This window comes from Saxophila tyrrhenica (assembly GCF_035928015.1).
Source record: "Saxophila tyrrhenica strain CCFEE 5935 chromosome Unknown scaffold_17, whole genome shotgun sequence".
NCBI classification, from domain to species: domain Eukaryota; kingdom Fungi; phylum Ascomycota; class Dothideomycetes; order Mycosphaerellales; family Extremaceae; genus Saxophila; species Saxophila tyrrhenica.
In genome coordinates, this window is record NW_027041749.1 from 182,878 (window position 1) to 201,769 (window position 18,892).

Here is an 18,892-nt window from a genome sequence, read left to right on the forward strand (position 1 = left end):
GCTTAAACTTTGGTGAGGAAGGAGCTGACTTCACCTACTCAGATATCGGTCTTGGCAATGTGATAGATCAGATGCAATATGGAGGGAGCATGATCCTGACCTGAGGTCCATTGGATGGTAAGCAGCGTTTGTATGCATCCTGCCATGAGTCTGCAACGGAGAGGTACCGGCAGTCGGTGGTAGAGGGGGGCCAGGATGTTGTCGTGCGACCCGACTTGCAACATGCTACACCGTGGCTGCGGTTTCGTAGCACCACCGCCGGCAGTAGGCGGCGGGGCAAGCATTCAAACAAAGGCAGAGTGGCTTGCAGTCCGTCAAACAATTGCGGCCCCTGCGTGTCACCCCGACCAGACGTGCTGCAGATGACAGCAAAAAGGGCGGGTCTGCCCTCGAAGCCGGACGTCTTGAACACCTGAGTCTCTGTCTTTGTGTTGAAAGCGTGTTGTGTTCCATATTCTTCACAAGACATTGCTATCCATCACCACCATCACCACCACCACCGCCCATATCCAACCTCCCATTGCGCCGACGAGATCGAGTTGTCGTCTTGGTGCCTTCCTCCTGCCTGGTCACCAGATCTGAAGCTTCCACACCTGGAAGGGTGACTTCGAGTCTGACCTGCCATTCGACGATACTCGCCTTCCTCCACCATCACCACAGCAGCAATACCAGCAGCGACGAGTCTTCGGCTTTGCCGTGCTCGAGTCCGAGTCCAAGGTACGCTCCTTCCTTCAACTCATACCCGGCAACCACCGAAGATCTAGCGTCAGTCTCTGTCCATGTCGACCTGTTCTTCTCTTCTTCCTCTTCCTCTTCCTTTCCTCCTCACACATCCAGCTTCTACTCCTCCCACAGCACCATTTGCACTCTTCATTCTCTTGCATTGTCGTTGACGAAACAATCTTGGTAGAATCCCATCCACTTCTCGCCACTCCTTTCTGCTGCTGCTGCATCCCACCTCGACCTCACCGTCACTCCTCGACTCGGCAGCCTCCGGCAACAACGAGCTCAAGTCCTTGAGACATCTTCAGGTGAGCATTTTCTTCCTCCATCCCTCCATTTGACATGCCGTGGCTTTGGAGAGTCAGGGGAGGCCACTCTCACCGTCATTTGGCACTTCCACAACCTCACTTTAGGCTCAACATCACACAATGCTGACTCGTGCAAATTCAGACCCACGGCCCCCTCCATTCAATACGACCTTCAACTCCAACCGGCAGTGTCGGTAAGAGCTCATCCTGCTTGCCATTCCACCACTGCACCAGCACCAGCACCAGCACAGCATCTCCTCGCAGCACACATGACCTCGCTATCCACCCACCAGCACGATCCTTATTCCTACCCCTCGAACCAGTGGAACAACAGAATGGTCCGCCAAAGACCTCACGGCCCTGCGGCACCACACCCTGCAATGGCCTTTGTTAACACCAGGTCTGCAGCAATGGCATCGGTCACCGACTCGAAGAACACGGGCTACCCGCGGGCGAACAACGGCTACGGCAACAACATGTACAACAACCAGTATGGCGGTCGCGGTCACGCAGGACAAGGCTACGGCATGCACAACCCCGCTGCTGATATGGCAGCCCTCACTCATGGCTTTCAAGGCATGAACCTTCCCAACTCGTCCTTCGCTGCTCAGGCCAAGAACGCCATGATGTCGACCGCTGCTACTAACTACAACGGACTCCCGGCGGTCACCTCGATGCCTCCTGCAATGTACGGCGCACCCAACCAGTACATCTTCCCGAACAACTACGGCGGCGCTGGCAACAACCAGGCGGCCAACATGTACACTCCGCACGTCCAGCAGTACATGCCGCCGATGACCTTCCAAGGCTACAACCCGCACGATAACAGCCCGCTGTCTCAGCAGAACTGGACACCCACCACTGGTGCCACCGGCGAGGTGCCGACGCTGATCACTCCTCGTCGTGACTCCATCTCATCCAACGAGAATGACCAGCCAACCACACCGTCTTACGCCGGCTACCCTACCTTCGCTCCGCGCGCCGTCAACATCAACCGCTCACCAAGCGGCGTCTACACCCACAGCACACCGTCTCCGACCTCCATGATCGGTCCGTACGGCATGCCATTGGCGAAGCAGCTGGAGCAGAGTGATGTCTCGCCAGAGATCAAGAGGCTCGTGTCACAGGCACCCAGCATCCCGCCGGCGATTCCAGCTCCGTCGTCGCCGTTGAAGCCACTTGACCGTGCTCTGGAGAACCAGCGTGGCGAGACCAACGTCTACATCCGCGGACTGCTGCCGGCGACCAGTGATGAAGTGCTCGAAGGCTGGGGCAGCCGCTTCGGTGACATCAAGAGCTCGAAGTCGATCATCGATCTCAACACTGGCTTGTGCAAGGGGTATGTCGTCCTCTTCGATCTTTGTTGACACCGCTGACCCTCAACAGCTTCGGCTTCATCAAGTACCACAACTACGAGGACGCCGAGAACTGCATTCGTGGCTTCCACTACCTTGGGTATGAAGTCAGCTTCGCCAGGGTGAGTCTCACTGTCGTTCTCATCATATCCATCCACCATGCTGACACCCATTCAGGAGTCGTTCTACTCGAAGCTCAAGGCCTTCTCCGACGAGCACAACACCAACCTCTACGTTTCGAACCTGCCCAAGACCATGAACGAGCATGAGCTCGCTCAGCTCTTCGGCCCGCACAAGGTGTGCTCCTCTCGCATCCTCCGCATGAAGAGTGGCCACGGCCGTGGTGTTGGCTTTGCTCGGTGAGTACCGTCGTCGCCCCTGCCACGCTTGACCTTGCTGACCACGACACAGCTTCGAGACTCGTGACGCCTGCGAGCAGGTCATCAAGGACTACAACAACTTCACCATCAAGGACCCGAACGGCGAGGAGCTTCAAATCCAGATCCGCTACGCCGACACCCAGGAGCAGAAGTCGCTCAAGCAGCAGACCCAAGCTGCCCGTCAGTTCCGGTCTGCCGAGTACGAGTACGCCACTCAAGCCTGGCGCCAGGGCAATCTCCCTTATGCCGGCAGCAACGCCGGTGACAGCCAGGACGGCAACGAGTTCGAGCAGTACCTCGGGACCACCGCCAACGTCCCCATCCAAGGCCAGCGCTGGGCTCAGTACGGCGGGGGTGGTCTCCCCGGCCGCAGCCCTCTCGGCGGTCTGCCGGCCAACACCTCTCAGGCGCCCATGGTCCAGATTAACGTCGCCTCCGACGCCGCTCACGCTGTCACGGCTGCTGAGGCTGCTGACACCAAGCCCGCCGTCACCTCGCCGGCCACTGCCCAGGCAGCCAACAGCCCTGTCGACTCCGGTGCCGCCTCCGGGCAGGAGTGATGGCCTGACACCCATCAACGACAACGCAGCACCGACGCATACTTACCGTCGTTACCAAACTCTGGATGTACATTCGCAACGACATCAACGATTGCACTACGAAGCTTATGAAGCGTTACGACTGCATGCCACCACCAACTTCATCGCCTGCTGTATCGCTACTGCATGCCTGGCCCCTTTCGTCCGGCATCGACGCTCACTGTTGATACAACATCACCAACGCATCATCATCACACATGTCGACAAGCACATGTTGGCCTGTCTTGGCTTGGCAACATCATACCTATCTTCGCACAACAGCAGCCCTGCAGATGTCTGGCATCTGTACTTTTAGCTGGTGACACATGGTTTATGGGTACACGGGTTTTTTTCCTTTGTTCGAACTTGCAAGGCAGGCGGAGGTGGAAGAGAGCATGCAAACTAAGCCTTCACGGGCGTATGGGGAGGACTGTTTTGAGCGAGCTTGTTGTTAATGTAATGACCTCACTGCTGCTGCTTGCTTGTTGTTCCGATCGCTTCAATGTGAGTATCATGACTTTGATGCGGCAGGTTTTGAGGTGGGAAAAGTTTAGGGGGTAGATGTGGCAGTGTGATGGATTTCCTCGCACGATCATCATTCTGCTCCATCGTTCCTCTTCGTTATTACATGTTTAAGATGGTTTTGCGGATGTTCTGAAGATGGGTCAATGGTAAGTGTATGTACAGGCAGGCACCTGCTCGACCTCTGCCCATCCGCATCGGACAGCTCGAGCAGCCGAACAAGCCTCTCCTCGACCGCAGGTCTGTACACCACTCCCAACCAACCATGCCCACACCTTCTCACTTCTTCCCAAAAAACGACATGATGTTCCCCTGCCCGGGCTTCCCACCCTTCTTCGCCGCCGTCTTGCCACCACCGCCCGCATTGGCATTGCTCGAAGGCAGTCTCGCCTTCTTTGGCGGCGGCTCGTCTTCGGAGAAGGACTCCCAGGCGGGTTCTTCTTTCGTCACTGTGCACAGTCAGCATCGGGTTCATTCTGTGTTGTGTGTGGGATATGGCGATCATACCCAGGTAGCCTTCTTCGTCTTTGACGGTCTTCTTGATCGTTATGCGTCTCCGTCCGCGACGCCGGCCGTTCTCTACTATGACGGTCTCTTTTGGCTCTTCTTCCTGAGGTGGAGGGACGGGTTTGTCTATGGCATTGCTCGGCTCCTCCTCCGCCTCCTCAGCACCAGTCGTAGGAGTGGGCGCCGCATCCTCCATCTCCTCATCCTCCTGGTCCATCATCGCCGCCAACTCCGCTGCGCGCTCTTTCTTTGATTTGCCTGTTGGTGCCGAGTCGGAGGCTTTTTCTGCTTCTAGCATGGCAGCGTCGTCGTCATCAGCTTCGTCTTCGGAGAAATCGGCCATGGGTTCGTCTTCGGTTGGGGCTGGAGCTGGGGAGGCGGAGGCGGAGGACTGGCTGTCGTTTTTCTGCTTGGGCTTGGAGGTGGATTTGGCGAAGGACTTGAAGATGTCGGAGTTTTGGCGCTTGGTTGCGGGAGGTTTCGAGGTTGGCTTCTTCGACTCTGGTTCGGGTGTTGGTTTGGCAGAGGGGGTTTTGGAGGAGGGCTTCTGCGGTTCTGAGGGTTTGGTCGTTGGTGCTGCGGGTTTGACTTTGGTCTCTGCTGTCTTTGCTACTGGCGCTGGTGGTGGAGGCGCTGTACCGCGTTTCCGACGCTTTACGTTCGGGTTCTGGATTGTACCGTATTGCTTCCATGCTTCCAGCGGGTCTTCTGATGCGTAGTCCGCGGCGACTTTGCGGTTGCATTCAGTGAGGACCTGCACGTCGGTCAGGGCGTGAGGCTCAAGGCTGTAGATGTGCGTGCTGGAGATTGTGTCGAAGGTCGCTTTGGCTTGGTCGAGGTGTTCTTGCTTGACGAGCAAAATGGAGCGGATTAAGGCTGGTTCTGGAGTCGATTCGGTCGAGGGTTGCGGGATTGAAGAGGAGGGTAGGACGGGGCTGCTCTGCATGATCGTGTCGTCGCCATCGGTCTCTTGACTAGGGGCGGCGCCATTGCCATTGGATTGGGGAGGGTCTGGGAGGACACGACGTATGCCGGTGAGGAGGTAGGTTGCGTGGACGCTGCTGGGTGTCTTTGCGTTTTGTTTGCGGTGAAACTCGTAGAGCATCCTGGCATCCTATCAGTCTCTGAAGGCGTGTATTGCATTGTTCAAGAGTCATACTGCTTCGCAAGATTGACATGTACTTTCAATGCTCTGCTGAGCAGTCTGTAGCTGACCTGAACATTGTTAGCTTCTGATCGTGTGCTGCCATTGCGAGCGTACAATCTGCTTCTCATTCAACACATTTACTGCCAGGTACTCTGTGTAGTCCTGCGCCATCTTTGCGATCTTTATGTATACCTCGAAAGACTCGGGTAACTCGTCCGATGTCAACGCGTCGAGGCGCGTTAAGCACTTTGGAAGAGAGAGACAAAAGTCGTGGCATAGATTTCATCCCAAAGAGGAAGTTACTCTTCCTGAAAGACTATGGACGGCATGGAAGGTCTAGAAGACGAGGACGATCTGAGACTCGTACAAGCATCCGCTGGCCTGCTCAATGACCTGCAAGAGTCTCTACCAAAACTCCTCTGGAAGCCCTCAAAGTCGGGTACAAGACATGGCCCAGTCCATCGACAGGTAAAGAGGCGGGATCTTGACCATGTGATCAACTTGGTAATAGCTAGGAATCTCCTACGGCTGGCAACTTGTTAACTCTAACAGTCTCCAGATAGAACCCTTCCAAGGCGATCCGCAACTGCTTGATACCAAGTTGAAGTTCATCCTACCACCTATTGTTGAGGCCTACCTGCAGTATATAAGCCAGCCACTCAGCAGCCGGCCACTGGAGCATGTCGACCTACAAACTGCGGTCTGCAAGATCTTGTACGTCCTCTGCAAGGTCAGGGGTTACAAAGTTATCGTTGGCTTCTTGAACAACGAGCCGCGATACCTGGAACCGGTCCTTGACAGAATGGAAGCCTCGCTCGCAGCCAAGGGTGACCAGTCGTCTGAATGGCAGGTACAGTACATCCTGCTACTATGGCTGTCCCACTTGATGCTTACACCGTTTGATCTGGCCTCGATTTCACCTGCTCGACCGCCTGGAGATGCGGCGCCCATTCCCATTCTGGTGGAAAGGATTCAGGAGGCTGGAGTGAAGCTACTGTCTTCCTCTACCAAAGCACAAGATGCTGCGGCTACGCTGTTGGTGCGCTTGGTCACTAGGCCTGACATGCTGAAACTTGGGCTATGCACTTCCTTGAGCCCAAAGCTCTTACGCGACATGTCCCCTAAACTGTCGTCCGACAGCACGAACAACATATACGAGCTCCTCGGCCCATTACGCTTCTACGCCGGCATTGCCATGGCATCGGCTGATAATCGACTTGGTGTTGTGGATATCTACAAGAACTGCTGGAAGCTGTCCGAAGAGTCAGACTCACGCCTGGCCAACAATGCGGTTGCAAAAAAGCTATTTGTGAAGATTTTCAGGAACACTGCCATTACGGCACTACGGGCTGCTTCTGTCCAGAGCAAATTGACCTCAATGTTAGAGACATCGGGCCTTATCGAGGATGTTATCGACTACCTACTTCGGTCACTCGGCGATAGAGACACACCAGTCCGGTATGCTGCCGCGAAAGCGCTCAGCCGGCTTGTGCTGGAGCTGGAACCGGCCCTGGGGCACGAAATCATCCAAGCCGTCCTGGACATGTTCAAGGAAGACACGCCTAGGGACGCTGAAGCTTTGAATTTCACTACAGCGAATGCTCTCAAGTGGCACGGCTTGACTTTGACTCTCGCTCACATGCTATTCAAGCGCTCTGCAGCTCCGGAACAGCTGCCAGACATCGTCAATGCCCTGGTTTCAGCTCTGCAGTTTGAGCAGCGAACAGCGACTGGTAGCAGCGTTGGGACAAATGTGAGAGATGCTGCAAACTTTGGCTTGTGGGCATTGTCGAGGAGGTACACGACCAATGAGCTCCTCTCCGTCGATGCAACATTCCTGCAGACAGCTCTAACAAAAGGGGAAGACCATTCAATCATACAAGTGCTAGCCACGAATCTTGTGCTCTCCGCATGTCTCGACCCCGTAGGCAACATTCGCCGCGGCTCTTCAGCAGCACTCCAGGAGCTTGTCGGGCGGCATCCCAACCAGGTCTCGGAAGGGATTGCGTTGGTGCAGGTAGTCGACTATCAAGCTGTTGGTCTACGCAGACGGGCAATGGTTGACGTGGCCTCACACGCAGCCGCCCTTTCAGGAGATCAAGGCAGCTACTGGACTGCCTTAGTCGATGGTCTGCTCGGCTGGCGTGGTGTTGGATCTCCTGATGTGCCATCCAGAGAAGCTGCTGCTGGTGGAATAGCAGCACTGAGCCATTCGAGCTTCGAAGCTATCACGACTTTGATCAAGACCGTGAAGACGCCTTTGCTACGTTGGCAGAAGGCCGAGGAGCTCCATGGCCTAACGCTGTCACTGACATACCTCCTTCTGAACACCGAGCGACGAGGTTTCACTAAAAAGGTAATGGAACGTGGTGAGGTCGGCGCGCTACTGTCGATGGTCGACGTCTACAACATACTCTTCCTCATTGCGAAAGGGACCAAGACCTTCACCGCTCGAAGCATCCGGTCGGAACTGTCAAGCGCTATTGCGAGGTTTCTGGCTGCCCTGTGCACGTCCTTGATGGGCGTTGGCGAGCTCGCGGATATACCTATCCCGCATATCGACCTACTTACGGAACGCCTCTTCACACGCTACGAGGACACCATCCAGCAAGCGATACCTGATCTCGCTGTCGCTCTTCTCAACTTGAAGAGGAGGATGGAGATACACCTTACCTGCATTGCGTCGAAGGCTTTGAGCAAGCAGGTTGCTATCGACAGCTCGAAAAGCACATTTAACGGTGCTTGTGGGGCCGTAGCTCTCGGTGCTCTAGCGGCTCGGTATGGAGATGGGCTGAATGGGGAGGGTGCCGAGGCGGCGGTGTGGACGCTCGCAGCGTTGACGGATGCTATGAATGTGGACTGGCGTGTTGTTGGAATCAAGGCGCTTCGTCTTGCCGTCGAGGCGACTGCAGAGGATGCAGCGGTTGATGAAGAACTGGCGGGGAAACTGATGAATGCCGTGCACCGCGGGATGAACGACTACACGATTGACGAGAGGGGAGACGTTGGTTCTCTCGTACGGCTACAAGCTATTGCATGCACGTCCGCTATATTTGCGAAACTTGCTCTTCTCGAGCAACAAGAGCTTTACGAGCTGTTGCAAGCGGACATTTATCGGCTCTGCTTTGAGAAGCTGGATCGTGTGCGCTTCGAAGCAGCGCAATGCTGCTCTTACCACTTTGACTTGGAGGTCAAGACTGGCGATGTGGCCAGTGTGTCGTCAGAAGAGTACTTCATCCGATGCTTGGAGCCTTTGACCCGGGAAGAGCCTGAGTGGAAGCACCGAGCTCTGCTCGAAGGCTGCATCTCGTGCGCCGGCATCAGTTCTGAGTCACTACTCCAAGCCTCTCGAGCCGCACTTGTACACACCCTCGGCGCCGTTCCTACGGCGCAGCTGACAACCCTGCTCGCCATCTTCGCCGTCGTCCTCAAGACCCTGCTCCTCGACAACAGCACCAACACAATGCATCCCGCCCTCGAACTCCTCTCCTTCCTCCTCGACATGCAGATCCCACAATGCCTCACCAACACCGACTTCAAATGGCGCAACCTGCTCTCCACCATCCAGAAATCCCACCACAAGTCCAACGACATACCGAAGATCCTTGCAGCCGTCCACGTCTACCGCGGAATGGCGGATGTTCCGGCTGTGAGGGCAGAAGTGCTGAAGAAGTTGGTTAGTATGTTGAAGACGAATCCTTATCCGAGGGTACGGCTGGCGGTGGCGGAGGCGCTGTGGGTTGTTACGGGGGAAGAGGGGTTGAGGGGACGAGATTGGATGAAGGGGGTTAAGGAGAATGGGGACGTGTTGAGGGAGTTGGAGGGCAGGTTGGTTGGGGGATGAGGATCATGCTGGGAGCGTGGAAGATGGGGACAGGTCCTGGGCGATACGTCCAATCACTGGCGGATCTCAAGAGGCTGATGGGATCCTCGTACAGATTTCCCCGGAGGTTCGGAGCACCAAAGATCACCTTAGCCACGTTGAATCCATGGCAGCTCTGTTCCTTCGGCCGGAGAATGTATATATTTCCACGCTTAGTAAGACTGGGTTGGTTCGCTCGCCCATCTACACCAACACGTTGCGCAGCCTGACGTATGCAATTCCACCTTTGCAAGCAGACTTACGAGCTTCTCATGATGGACGCAGCATTTTCCACGCTGTGTTTACATTGCGCGCAACATGGATGACCCGTCCTCCGTTCCCACGCCTCCAGAAACGCCTACTGTTCCACCGCAGAAGAAGGACACTGCGGCCGAGCTCGAGCGCCTCTCATGCCTGATCATCCACGCGCATAACGAGCGCGACTTCGAATTCCAGGGCGCGGACACGCAAGAGCTGCAGGCCCATATATCTCCTCAGTGGAAAGGCGAGATAGACACCGGCGGCCCGCGCGACCGACCCATCACTTGGGAAGAGCAGACATCAGCGTGGAAGCAGCGCGCAGAAGAGCATCCAGACGTGCGCTTCGATATCAGGCACGTCTCCTCCCAGGTCAATGAGAGAAGTGGTGTCGCGAAGGTGTACATGGAGATGGAGGTGTCGGGCATTGGCGGGGTCACGTTGCACGCTATGAATGAGCTTCGGTGGAGGAAGGTTGAGAGGTTGTGGTTGTTACATTATACGCTTGGTATGCGCGGGAGTCCTGCGAATGCTGGTATGCCGTGACGGCCGACTGCCTTCTAGAACCTCTGAGGAGACGGACCGACAAAGATGAAGTTCCAATACACGCAGCTGCAGCGAGGCAGCATTCGGCTCGTACGATTCAGCCAGTATTGCACGCCCAGTTTCATACATGTGTGGATGGAGCATCTGCCGGACTTTCGCAAGGACACTTCACCCTACAACGTCTTGTCGTACAGCCCGGACGATCCGAAGTACGAAGACCTGAAGTCCATCATGCTCAATGGCCGCTCCTTTATGGTGCCATCGACCGTTCACGAGGCTCTCAGCGCCATCGTGGAGCATCACAGGACTAACGAGGGCTACTGGATTGACAGAGTGTCTATCAACTGCGGCGATCCAGCTGAGAGGACCGAGCAGCTTGCCTTAATGCCCACCATTTTCTCTCATGCGGACCGGGTGCTGGTCTGGCTTGGCCCTGAGGACGATCAAACGGAGGCTGCTTTCAAGGCGATGCGTGAGCGAGCTGCACATTGCCCATACCCGTCGCTCGAAGAGTGCAATGCTGGCGGCGAGCATCGCGTGGTCTCCTCTGAGCAGGAGCAGAACGCTATGAAGTCTCTCCTGGCGAGAGACTACTTCCAGAAAGCGGGAATACGACCGGACGTTTTTCAAAAGAGGAATGGACATTTAATTTGCGGCAGATTCATGTGTGAGGTCGGGCTGTTTGTGCACTACCAACGCACGTCGGTCGGCCCTTCCGAAGCTGCGGAGCCTGGATCGGTGCTGTAATGGCCAACTGCGGAGGCATATTGGAATGCCAGAACCACTATTGGTCTCGAGAGCAGAGCGAGACATGTGCATACCTCCGTACACACCATCCGGAGTTCTATCACCGGGCCGCTGGACGCTTGGCCGGCATTGCACTAAGTAGAGCAAGAAGGGGAGCCGGCCAGCAACACCATACCTGTCGCAAGGCCAAGTAAGACGCCAGCGAAGTCGAGCTACGCAGACGACCGCTTCGATAGCCAGGTGTAGACTCCGCGGCCTTGGTCCAACCAGACAACCGTCGTCAACATTGGCTTGCCCTATCCTTTCAGCCTCATCACCACCGGTCAAGACTCAAGACCCGGCTACCACGATAGCGATCCGGCAGTCCTCGCGGCTAAAGTCAACAACAGCCCGGAAGGCATCAACCTGAAACTCGAAGCGTCGTAAAACATCTCGGACTACTTGGCAACCACGTTTACAGATCTCGGCGCTAGTTTTATCCCTGCGACACGTCCTTTTCGTTGTAGGCCAAGGACGACTACTACATATCGAGACTGCTCCCAAGTCCACCTCCAAGATGTCAAGGTCGTGCAATTCTCGACCTCAGCAGACACGAATCAACCATTGTTTCCGACTGAAGAGCTGCTTTCGCTTTATGTTTCGTCCTGATTGTTGCAGGCAGTATGTGGTACAGCCTCGAGCGGCAATGGCTATGGGGGTTGGTAGGCATACAAAAGCCTGTGCCGGTCGCAGAGATGTAGGCTTTCGTATACCAGCTCATTTTCATTGTTCAAGACGCTCATTCTCTTCACCAACTCATACACTCGTTACCTATTCAAGACTTGTTGATCAAGCATCCATTCTCCATCCACAATGTTCAAGCTCGCAACCACCCTCACCACCGCGGCCCTCTGCGCTGTCGGTGCCCTCGCCCAAAGCTCGACTGGTCAGAGTGGTGGCTACTACTACTCCTTCTGGACTGATGGTGCAGGTCAAGTCGACTACCAGAACGGCGAGGGCGGACGCTACACCGTGACTTGGTCCGGCGACGGCAATTGGGTTGGCGGCAAGGGCTGGCAGACGGGCACGGACCGCGCCATCTCGTTCTCGGGCGACTACTCGCCAAATGGCAACTCGTATTTGTCTGTTTATGGCTGGACCACGAACCCGCTTGTTGAGTACTACGTGCGCCGACTTATCCTTCCCTTCACTCGCACGAGATTTGTTCCTGATGCGGAGAACAGATCGTCGAGAACTTCGGCACCTACGACCCATCCAGCGGTGCCAGTGAGCTCGGAACGATCGAGTCTGATGGCTCGACTTACCGCATCTTGGAGACCACCCGTACGAACGCTCCTTCGATCGAAGGCACGTCCACGTTCAAGCAATACTGGTCCGTCCGTGAAGACAAGCGCTCTGAGGGTACCGTGACGACCGGCAACCACTTCGAGGCCTGGGCTTCGTATGGCCTGAACCTGGGCATGCACGACTACCAGATCATGGCTACCGAGGGCTACTTCTCCTCTGGATCCGCTGATATCACTGTTGGAGAGGGAACGGCTGATTCGTCGGCCGGCGATGGTGCTTCTGCTCCTTCTGGCGTGGTCTCTGCAGTACCATCCAACGTCGCCATCAATATCCCGTCTGCGGCTCCGGCTAGCTCTGCTGCGCCAGTCTTCTCTGCACCAGCTGGATCTGGCATTGCTCCCGTCAGCTCGGTGCCGGCTTCAACGCCTACTGCTGGGCCTTCTGGCGTAAGTTCTAAAGCATGACCCGGTGGATTGAACAGAAGCTGACTTTGAGCTGCAGTGCGTCGTCCAATACTTCCGGGCTTAAAGAAACCGTGTCGAGGGGTGTCCCTAGCGAGTGCGAATTTGCAGTCGTAATTGTTGGTGGTCCTGTCATGGCAATGGAAGTGATGCCGGGGGTTTGGAATGCTTCCATAGCCGAAGTTGCGATACTCGGTACAAGCTGTAGTCAGCGTTGGATGGATGGCTGCGATTCTTTTCTCTTCATTCTTCTCTTCATCAACATCAGCGTCGACACAGTCCAAGCCGCTGTTTCAGTTTGATTTCCAAAATGTAACATGGACGTTTCCAGCCGCATGAGCTTGCCGCAATTCATCGTTCGGTGACTCATACCTGCTCGGATGTGCTACGATGCAGACATATAGGATAAGGAACCTCTTGAAGATGGGAGATGAAACCTCATGAATATGCCGGAGAAACTCATCAACGGCATCCCCGTGGAAGAGATCCTCAATCCCATCATTAACAATCTTGAGCTCGTCGAACGGATCTCCCATCGCAAGAAAGCGCAGGAACTCACCATCGTTGACCCGGATCCGCAATGGCCGGAGTACTTCAAGACCTTTAAAGACCGCATCCTCAAAGCCTTCGATCCGCAAGGCGATGAGCAAGGTGGCAACGACGGGATGAGAGTCGAAATCCTCTCCATCAACCACGTCGGCAGCACCTCCGTCCCCAACCTCCCCGCCAAAGCCACCATCGACATCGACCTTGTCCTCTCCTCCACCACTCTCTCCTCTGAACCATTCTACGTCCCCCTTCTAGAGAGCGGAGGCTTTCAGTACGTCCTCCGCGAACCCTCATGGTACGAACATCGTTTCTTCGTCGCCTACGAGCCTATGCCGTGTAATCTGCACGTTTGGGGCCCGAAGTGTGCCGAGGTAGAGCGGCACCTCATTTTTCGGGACCGGTTGAGGGAGAATGATGGGGATCGGGAGTTGTATGGACGGACGAAGAGGGAGGCTATGAGGGTGGTGAGGGAGGGAGGGGAGGGGATGGTGGAGTATACTAAGAGGAAGGATGAGATTATTGGGGGGATTTTGGGGAGGGCTTTCCAGAGGTTAGGTTATTTGATTGATTGATGAGGGATGGGGATGTTCTGCTGTGTGGGACGTTTCTCAGTATGACTTTAGTTTACCACGTATTAAGCATAATTAGCAAGACATTCGATCAGATGGCGCTTTTGAGACTCGCTACTGAAGAACACAATCCATTTCGAACATAGACAGACCAAATGTATGAGCCTTGATACCAGGCGACGTAGCAGAGGAAGTGGCAGTCAGGTTCTGGCTTCTCCGTGACACTACCGCCTGCTTGGAAGACTCCTGATAGGCGATGCTGTTCCTATTATCTCGGAGAGCTATACTATCCGCCGGCTCCTCGCCTCTTCTCCATAAACAATCTCCTCCGAGTCCTCCCTAGAGGCTTCTGAGTATACTTTCCTTAGTCTAGACTGCGGAGACTGCCACTTCTTCTACTACGTCGCCTGGATACTGATTTTGCGCTGTGCGGCCGCATGTAGATCATCGTAGGGCTGACATGGGCACATAGACAGCCTCCAGGTGCCTTGCTGACATTTCGATTCAACTGGTACCAATCAAACTCGTCTCGCCCGCTCAACTTGGTGGCATGGGCGGTACATAAGGCCACCCTAGGTCTGCGCCACTCTCAGCTTCCCACTTCGAGATTTTGTATTATTGTTAGAGCTGACTTCATGGGGCCAACTCTATGCCTTGCGAGACGTCTCCAGATGAGACAAATGCGTTATAATGATCGATGAGTAGCCTTCGAGCCATGGTTAGATCTTGGCGATATACCACACCTTTCTTTCACCTATTTCCTCGTTATCCTCGTAAAATGAAGTCGATACTCGCCGCTCTCCTGTTCCTTCGCCTGGGGGGCTGCAGGCAATACGCCGGCATCGACAACTTCGGAGGCTTCGACGATCCACAATTCGCCATCGCCAGTCGCAATCCAGACGCAAGTGCTTCAGCCCAGTTCGGCAATAGCCAGGACTTCACTCTTCGTACGCATATCACAACCACTTCTGCCGGACAAAGCAGCTGATAACTCTTGCCAGGCCTCAACAGCACCAGAGTCAACGTCCCCGATGCCACGGACAGCAACGGAGCTCCCATCGAAGGAGCATACATCGTCGCCACGAGTCTCGATATCACCTCGCCTCAGGATGCTGGCTTGAACACAGAGGCGACCGAGAGTACCGCGAACAAGACCTCGAACAGCGGTCTGCTATGTGCCGGTATCGTGTCCGCTGCTTTCCCATACAGCGTGCTAGCTGGATACGATGCGAGTCGGCCAGGAGACTGCACTGGCCCTTTCGGCAAGGCTTGCGCAGCTGCGATGCTCTCTGCGATGACACTTTCCTCGTCAAATTCGAGCTCATGCCCGAACCCGGGTGCCATTCTTGATCTCGAGGAGTGTAAAGACGTCGTCCGCGCCGACGAGGGTTTGGTCAGTGCGAGGAGTCTTCGTAAGTAAAGGTTTCTCGACCGACGCTTGGATACGCTGACGTGCGCAGGTCTCAGCGGTTTCTCGAACAGCACAACCCCAGCATATCAAGAAGGTGAAGTCATGTTCGGACGCCAGTCACTGCCGCTCTCTGCCAGTGAAAGAGCCGAGGGGGAGGCTGAGAAGCATCGGCTCAAGCTCGCCTTCATCACGACTCTTGAGTACAGTCCTGGTGGCGGGGGACACAGTGCGGTGTTTCCGGTGTGTCTGACGGCAAACCCGGTCAAGCAGAGCTCGAATGGCACCGCTGGTACGTCAAACAGCCCTGGGGTAGCTGGACCCACGGCGATGGCGGCAGTGGGAGCCATTGCAGCAGCGGGTCTTGGGTTTGCGATGAACATGGCTTGAAGTCGGCCTCGTCCTGGAAGAGCGCAAGGAGCTGTGATGTATATCGGCGCGTTGAGCAAGGATTCGGAATGGCGTCATAGTCGTGGACATATCACTTTTTCTTGTATTGTAAGATATTCACCTATTGCACCTCAATGATAACACGAGCGTATCTCGTGAGCGGGAAATGTCCATCGTCGGTACCCTCCAAAATAATCGAGATCGTCTGCCCGCTCTTCGCATCTTTAGGCACCTTGACCATCGCTTCGTGTCCGTCCATACTATTCACTCTCACTTCGTCTTTGTAAGTTCCCTCCTCAAAGTACTGCCACCACTTCATCGTGACACGGTCGCCATCGGGATCGCTGACGACACCTTGCAACCGCACGTTTGAGCCAGCGCGGGCTTGGATGGTCTTACCGTTGGCGACCTCGACAGACGGTGGATGGTTCGCCTCGCTGTATTTCGACGTCATTGTCCATTGGATACGAGCCGCGAAGTCGTTTTGCACAGCAGAGATGAAGCGTTCGGTTCCCCAATCTGCCACCTTCGTTCCATTCGGAGCCCGCTCGCGGGACACTGAGACCCAGAGATTGGCCAAGCTGCTGATATTCTGCTTCATCCTCCCACCCCAGCCTCCCAGATTGGGATCAGATGGGTCCTGGATGCCGGAGGGTAGGAAGGGAAAATAGGTTCCGTCGTCGCCTTCACCCAGGAAAGCATAGGGCCCCAGCGGCTTGCACCACAGATCTTTTGGGATAGGGTGTGCGGTGGTGTTACCAAACACGTCAAGCGGGTCTCCTCGCATGTGCTGCCCGTCGAGCCAAGAGCGGTAGAGGCTGCCGTACGGTCCGATCTCGATGTTCTTCCGGATCCAATCGCCCGTGAAGTAAACGTGGGCGTCAGGCAAGCCGCGGACGTTGCCTTTGCCCAAGTTGCAGTTGTATGTAGTCCAGAGGACGCCGTTCGCTCGGACTTCAAGCTTCGGCCAGAAGGGAGCAATGTACTCATCGTATGTCCTGTCCTGAAAGCCGCTGGCCATGATGACGACTTTCTTGACGATTTTGGCTTGAAGCTGTTTCCAGCCACTGGTACCATAGTGCTGCTCTTCGATGGACTTCAGGGCGCGAGCGATGGTGTTGGTTCCGCCCCATGCTTGTAGATAGAGCGTGCGTGGGTCGTCGTCCAGGATGAGAGAGCGGATGTGGTTGGATCCCTCAGTGTCGTGGTCGAATTCTCCTTCGAAGTCTACGTTGCCAATCTTGACCAACGACATGATCTCGTCTGGTGTCGGGAAGTCGGGATCGTGGACGCGGAGGTTTTGATACACCTTAGAATAAGCCGCAACAACGGTGTTCTGCATCGTCTGATTGCCCACCCAGCGGAAGGAGGTTTGTGGCCATTTGTACTCCCGGTCAGGAAGGTAGAACCTGGTGCCATTGTAATCGCCTTCCCAGTGGAAGCGGCTGGATGAGTAGATCAGGCCTTGAGTGTCGAGGGCAGGAGTGTATAGCATGTAACGGACGAGGGAGGTCAGATCATCCTGCTCCATATCCGTAGTGACAACTGTGCGAATCTTGGAAGATGTGGCTCCATACTGGCTTCCAGGCTGGTGTGCATGAACTGAACAGGATGGAACGGCTGCAAGTAGGCAGAGAACAACTGAAGCAGCAGGGAAGTACATGTTTACAGACCTTATGCGTGTATGTCAAGATGGAGGAAGGGCGAGCTCACCTTGCTACCTATATACTCACCGAGTGGCCACCTCCACGGCAGTGTTCTTCCAGTGTCGGCCCATCTTTCTACCTCTAGCTCGTCACCGGCCCCGAGTCGAGTCATGGTGTCCTGCGGGGAACCCTGGAAGTGTTTGTAACGGAATGCAACTCGGTGGAGGAGTTGAAGTGTAGCTCCGGCCAAACTTCGGCTCGAAGCAGTGACGTCCAGACCACAGCTCTTCCACTGCTAAGGTAGAGGTACATACACCATCACCACCTCCGCCGCATTATTCCCTCCTCAACTTCGCGATTGACCAAGACACACATTCCCGCCAGTCCCCAGACACTCCTCGATCTCCCTATAACATACCTCCGCCCGACCACCACACAACCGCTCACCATGTCGTCCGGCGCAGTACTTACTCCCCCTCCTCTCTCTTCTCACCAACTAACACACCAAACCACAGGGCCGCGAACCAGTCTTCCCCACCCGCCAATCCCTCGGCGCAATGAAGTCCAAACTCAAAGGCGCCCAAACCGGGCACGACCTCCTCAAACGCAAGTCCGAAGCCCTCACCAAACGCTTCCGTGAAATCACCAAGCGCATCGACGAAGCCAAGCGCAAAATGGGGCGCGTCATGCAGATCGCCGCTTTCTCTTTGGCCGAAGTCACGTACGCGACGGGGAACGATGGGATCAAGTACCAGATTACCGAGTCGGTAAGGCAGGCGAAGTTTAGGGTTAGGACGAGGCAGGAGAATGTGAGCGGTGTGTTTTTGCCGCAGTTTGAGAGTTTTCAGATGGAGGGGAGTAGTGAGTTTGGGATGACGGGATTGGGGAAGGGTGGCCAGCAGGTCGCGAGGAGTAGGGAGACGTATACGAGGGCTGTGGAGACGCTGGTGGAGTTGGCGAGTTTGCAGACGGCGTTTGTGATTTTGGATGAGGTGATTAAGGTGGTGAACAGGAGAGTGAACGCTATGTGGGTGAATCCCGCTCCTGCAAGGTGTGTTGTTGCTGATGAGAATGATAGTGAGCACGTCATCATCCCCCGAACGGAGAACACGATCAAGTACATCAACAGCGAGCTCGACGAGCTAGATCGAGAGGAGTTTTTCCGGCTCAAGAAGGTCAAGAATGTCAAGGAGAGGGCGGCGGCTGCGGAGGAGGCGGAGAGGCAGCAGAGGAAGCGGAGAGAGAGCGATAAGGAGAATCAAACAGATGGCGCCGACTCGGGGCAGGGCAATGAGAGTGGTGGCAAGAACGTGCTTGGGGATGAGGGGGATGAGGATCTGATATTCTAATTCTAGCGTGTGTTAACAGTGTTTGTTTGGCGGGAGTATCGGCGAGGCGAACGTTTGAGTACTTTCAAATGTACATTCCGAGGAATTGGAGGCTGAACACGTTCATTTCTGTGCTTTCGCTTGTCTTGCAAGCCCGTCTCATGTGCTCAGCTCAAGCTGTCTACGACCGCTCAACCTCAGAGCAAGCCAAAACAATCCCCGAAAAAACGCCATCGCTCACACCATCTCCGCCAGGGTATCGTCAAAAAGCCACATGTATATCCTCCCATTTCCCATTGTCCCGTGATGCCATTCTCCCAT

At 55.3% G+C, this 18,892-nt stretch overlaps 9 protein-coding genes across 9 annotated transcripts; 7 read left to right on the plus strand and 2 right to left on the minus strand.

Moving 5' to 3' along the window:
- Positions 1 to 1,441: 1,441 nt before the first annotated feature.
- LTR77_009222 (uncharacterized protein) lies at positions 1,442 to 3,326 on the plus strand (the record flags this gene model as incomplete). Its single annotated transcript, XM_064806451.1, has 4 exons — positions 1,442 to 2,370; positions 2,418 to 2,508; positions 2,564 to 2,745; positions 2,798 to 3,326. The coding sequence occupies 4 exons, from the start codon at positions 1,442 to 1,444 to the stop codon at positions 3,324 to 3,326; spliced, it is 1,731 nt and encodes a 576-aa protein (XP_064655268.1).
- Positions 3,327 to 4,145: 819 nt separating this feature from the next.
- On the minus strand, positions 4,146 to 5,691 carry LTR77_009223 (uncharacterized protein; the record flags this gene model as incomplete). Its single annotated transcript, XM_064806452.1, has 4 exons — positions 4,146 to 4,315; positions 4,374 to 5,479; positions 5,533 to 5,588; positions 5,635 to 5,691. The coding sequence occupies 4 exons, from the start codon at positions 5,689 to 5,691 to the stop codon at positions 4,146 to 4,148; spliced, it is 1,389 nt and encodes a 462-aa protein (XP_064655269.1).
- Positions 5,692 to 5,838: 147 nt separating this feature from the next.
- Positions 5,839 to 9,364, plus strand: LTR77_009224 (uncharacterized protein; the record flags this gene model as incomplete). Its single annotated transcript, XM_064806453.1, has 2 exons — positions 5,839 to 6,024; positions 6,080 to 9,364. The coding sequence occupies 2 exons, from the start codon at positions 5,839 to 5,841 to the stop codon at positions 9,362 to 9,364; spliced, it is 3,471 nt and encodes a 1,156-aa protein (XP_064655270.1).
- Positions 9,365 to 9,700: 336 nt separating this feature from the next.
- LTR77_009225 (uncharacterized protein) lies at positions 9,701 to 10,933 on the plus strand (the record flags this gene model as incomplete). The annotated part of the gene is made up of 2 exons (XM_064806454.1): positions 9,701 to 10,148; positions 10,218 to 10,933. 2 exons carry the CDS (start codon positions 9,701 to 9,703, stop codon positions 10,931 to 10,933), a joined length of 1,164 nt encoding a protein of 387 aa, XP_064655271.1.
- An 852-nt stretch (positions 10,934 to 11,785) lies between these two features.
- XYN11A (Endo-1,4-beta-xylanase 11A) lies at positions 11,786 to 12,748 on the plus strand (the record flags this gene model as incomplete). The annotated part of the gene is made up of 3 exons (XM_064806455.1): positions 11,786 to 12,097; positions 12,157 to 12,666; positions 12,722 to 12,748. 3 exons carry the CDS (start codon positions 11,786 to 11,788, stop codon positions 12,746 to 12,748), a joined length of 849 nt encoding a protein of 282 aa, XP_064655272.1.
- Positions 12,749 to 13,127: 379 nt separating this feature from the next.
- LTR77_009227 (uncharacterized protein) lies at positions 13,128 to 13,802 on the plus strand (the record flags this gene model as incomplete). The annotated part of the gene is made up of 1 exon (XM_064806456.1): positions 13,128 to 13,802. The coding sequence occupies one exon, from the start codon at positions 13,128 to 13,130 to the stop codon at positions 13,800 to 13,802; it is 675 nt and encodes a 224-aa protein (XP_064655273.1).
- A 775-nt stretch (positions 13,803 to 14,577) lies between these two features.
- Positions 14,578 to 15,597, plus strand: LTR77_009228 (uncharacterized protein; the record flags this gene model as incomplete). Its single annotated transcript, XM_064806457.1, has 3 exons — positions 14,578 to 14,746; positions 14,801 to 15,211; positions 15,260 to 15,597. The coding sequence occupies 3 exons, from the start codon at positions 14,578 to 14,580 to the stop codon at positions 15,595 to 15,597; spliced, it is 918 nt and encodes a 305-aa protein (XP_064655274.1).
- A 121-nt stretch (positions 15,598 to 15,718) lies between these two features.
- On the minus strand, positions 15,719 to 17,415 carry LTR77_009229 (uncharacterized protein; the record flags this gene model as incomplete). Its single annotated transcript, XM_064806458.1, has 2 exons — positions 15,719 to 17,199; positions 17,331 to 17,415. The coding sequence occupies 2 exons, from the start codon at positions 17,413 to 17,415 to the stop codon at positions 15,719 to 15,721; spliced, it is 1,566 nt and encodes a 521-aa protein (XP_064655275.1).
- Positions 17,416 to 17,691: 276 nt separating this feature from the next.
- Positions 17,692 to 18,592, plus strand: VMA8 (H(+)-transporting V1 sector ATPase subunit D; the record flags this gene model as incomplete). Its single annotated transcript, XM_064806459.1, has 3 exons — positions 17,692 to 17,706; positions 17,759 to 18,270; positions 18,322 to 18,592. 3 exons carry the CDS (start codon positions 17,692 to 17,694, stop codon positions 18,590 to 18,592), a joined length of 798 nt encoding a protein of 265 aa, XP_064655276.1.
- Between the last annotated feature and the right edge of the window lie 300 nt (positions 18,593 to 18,892).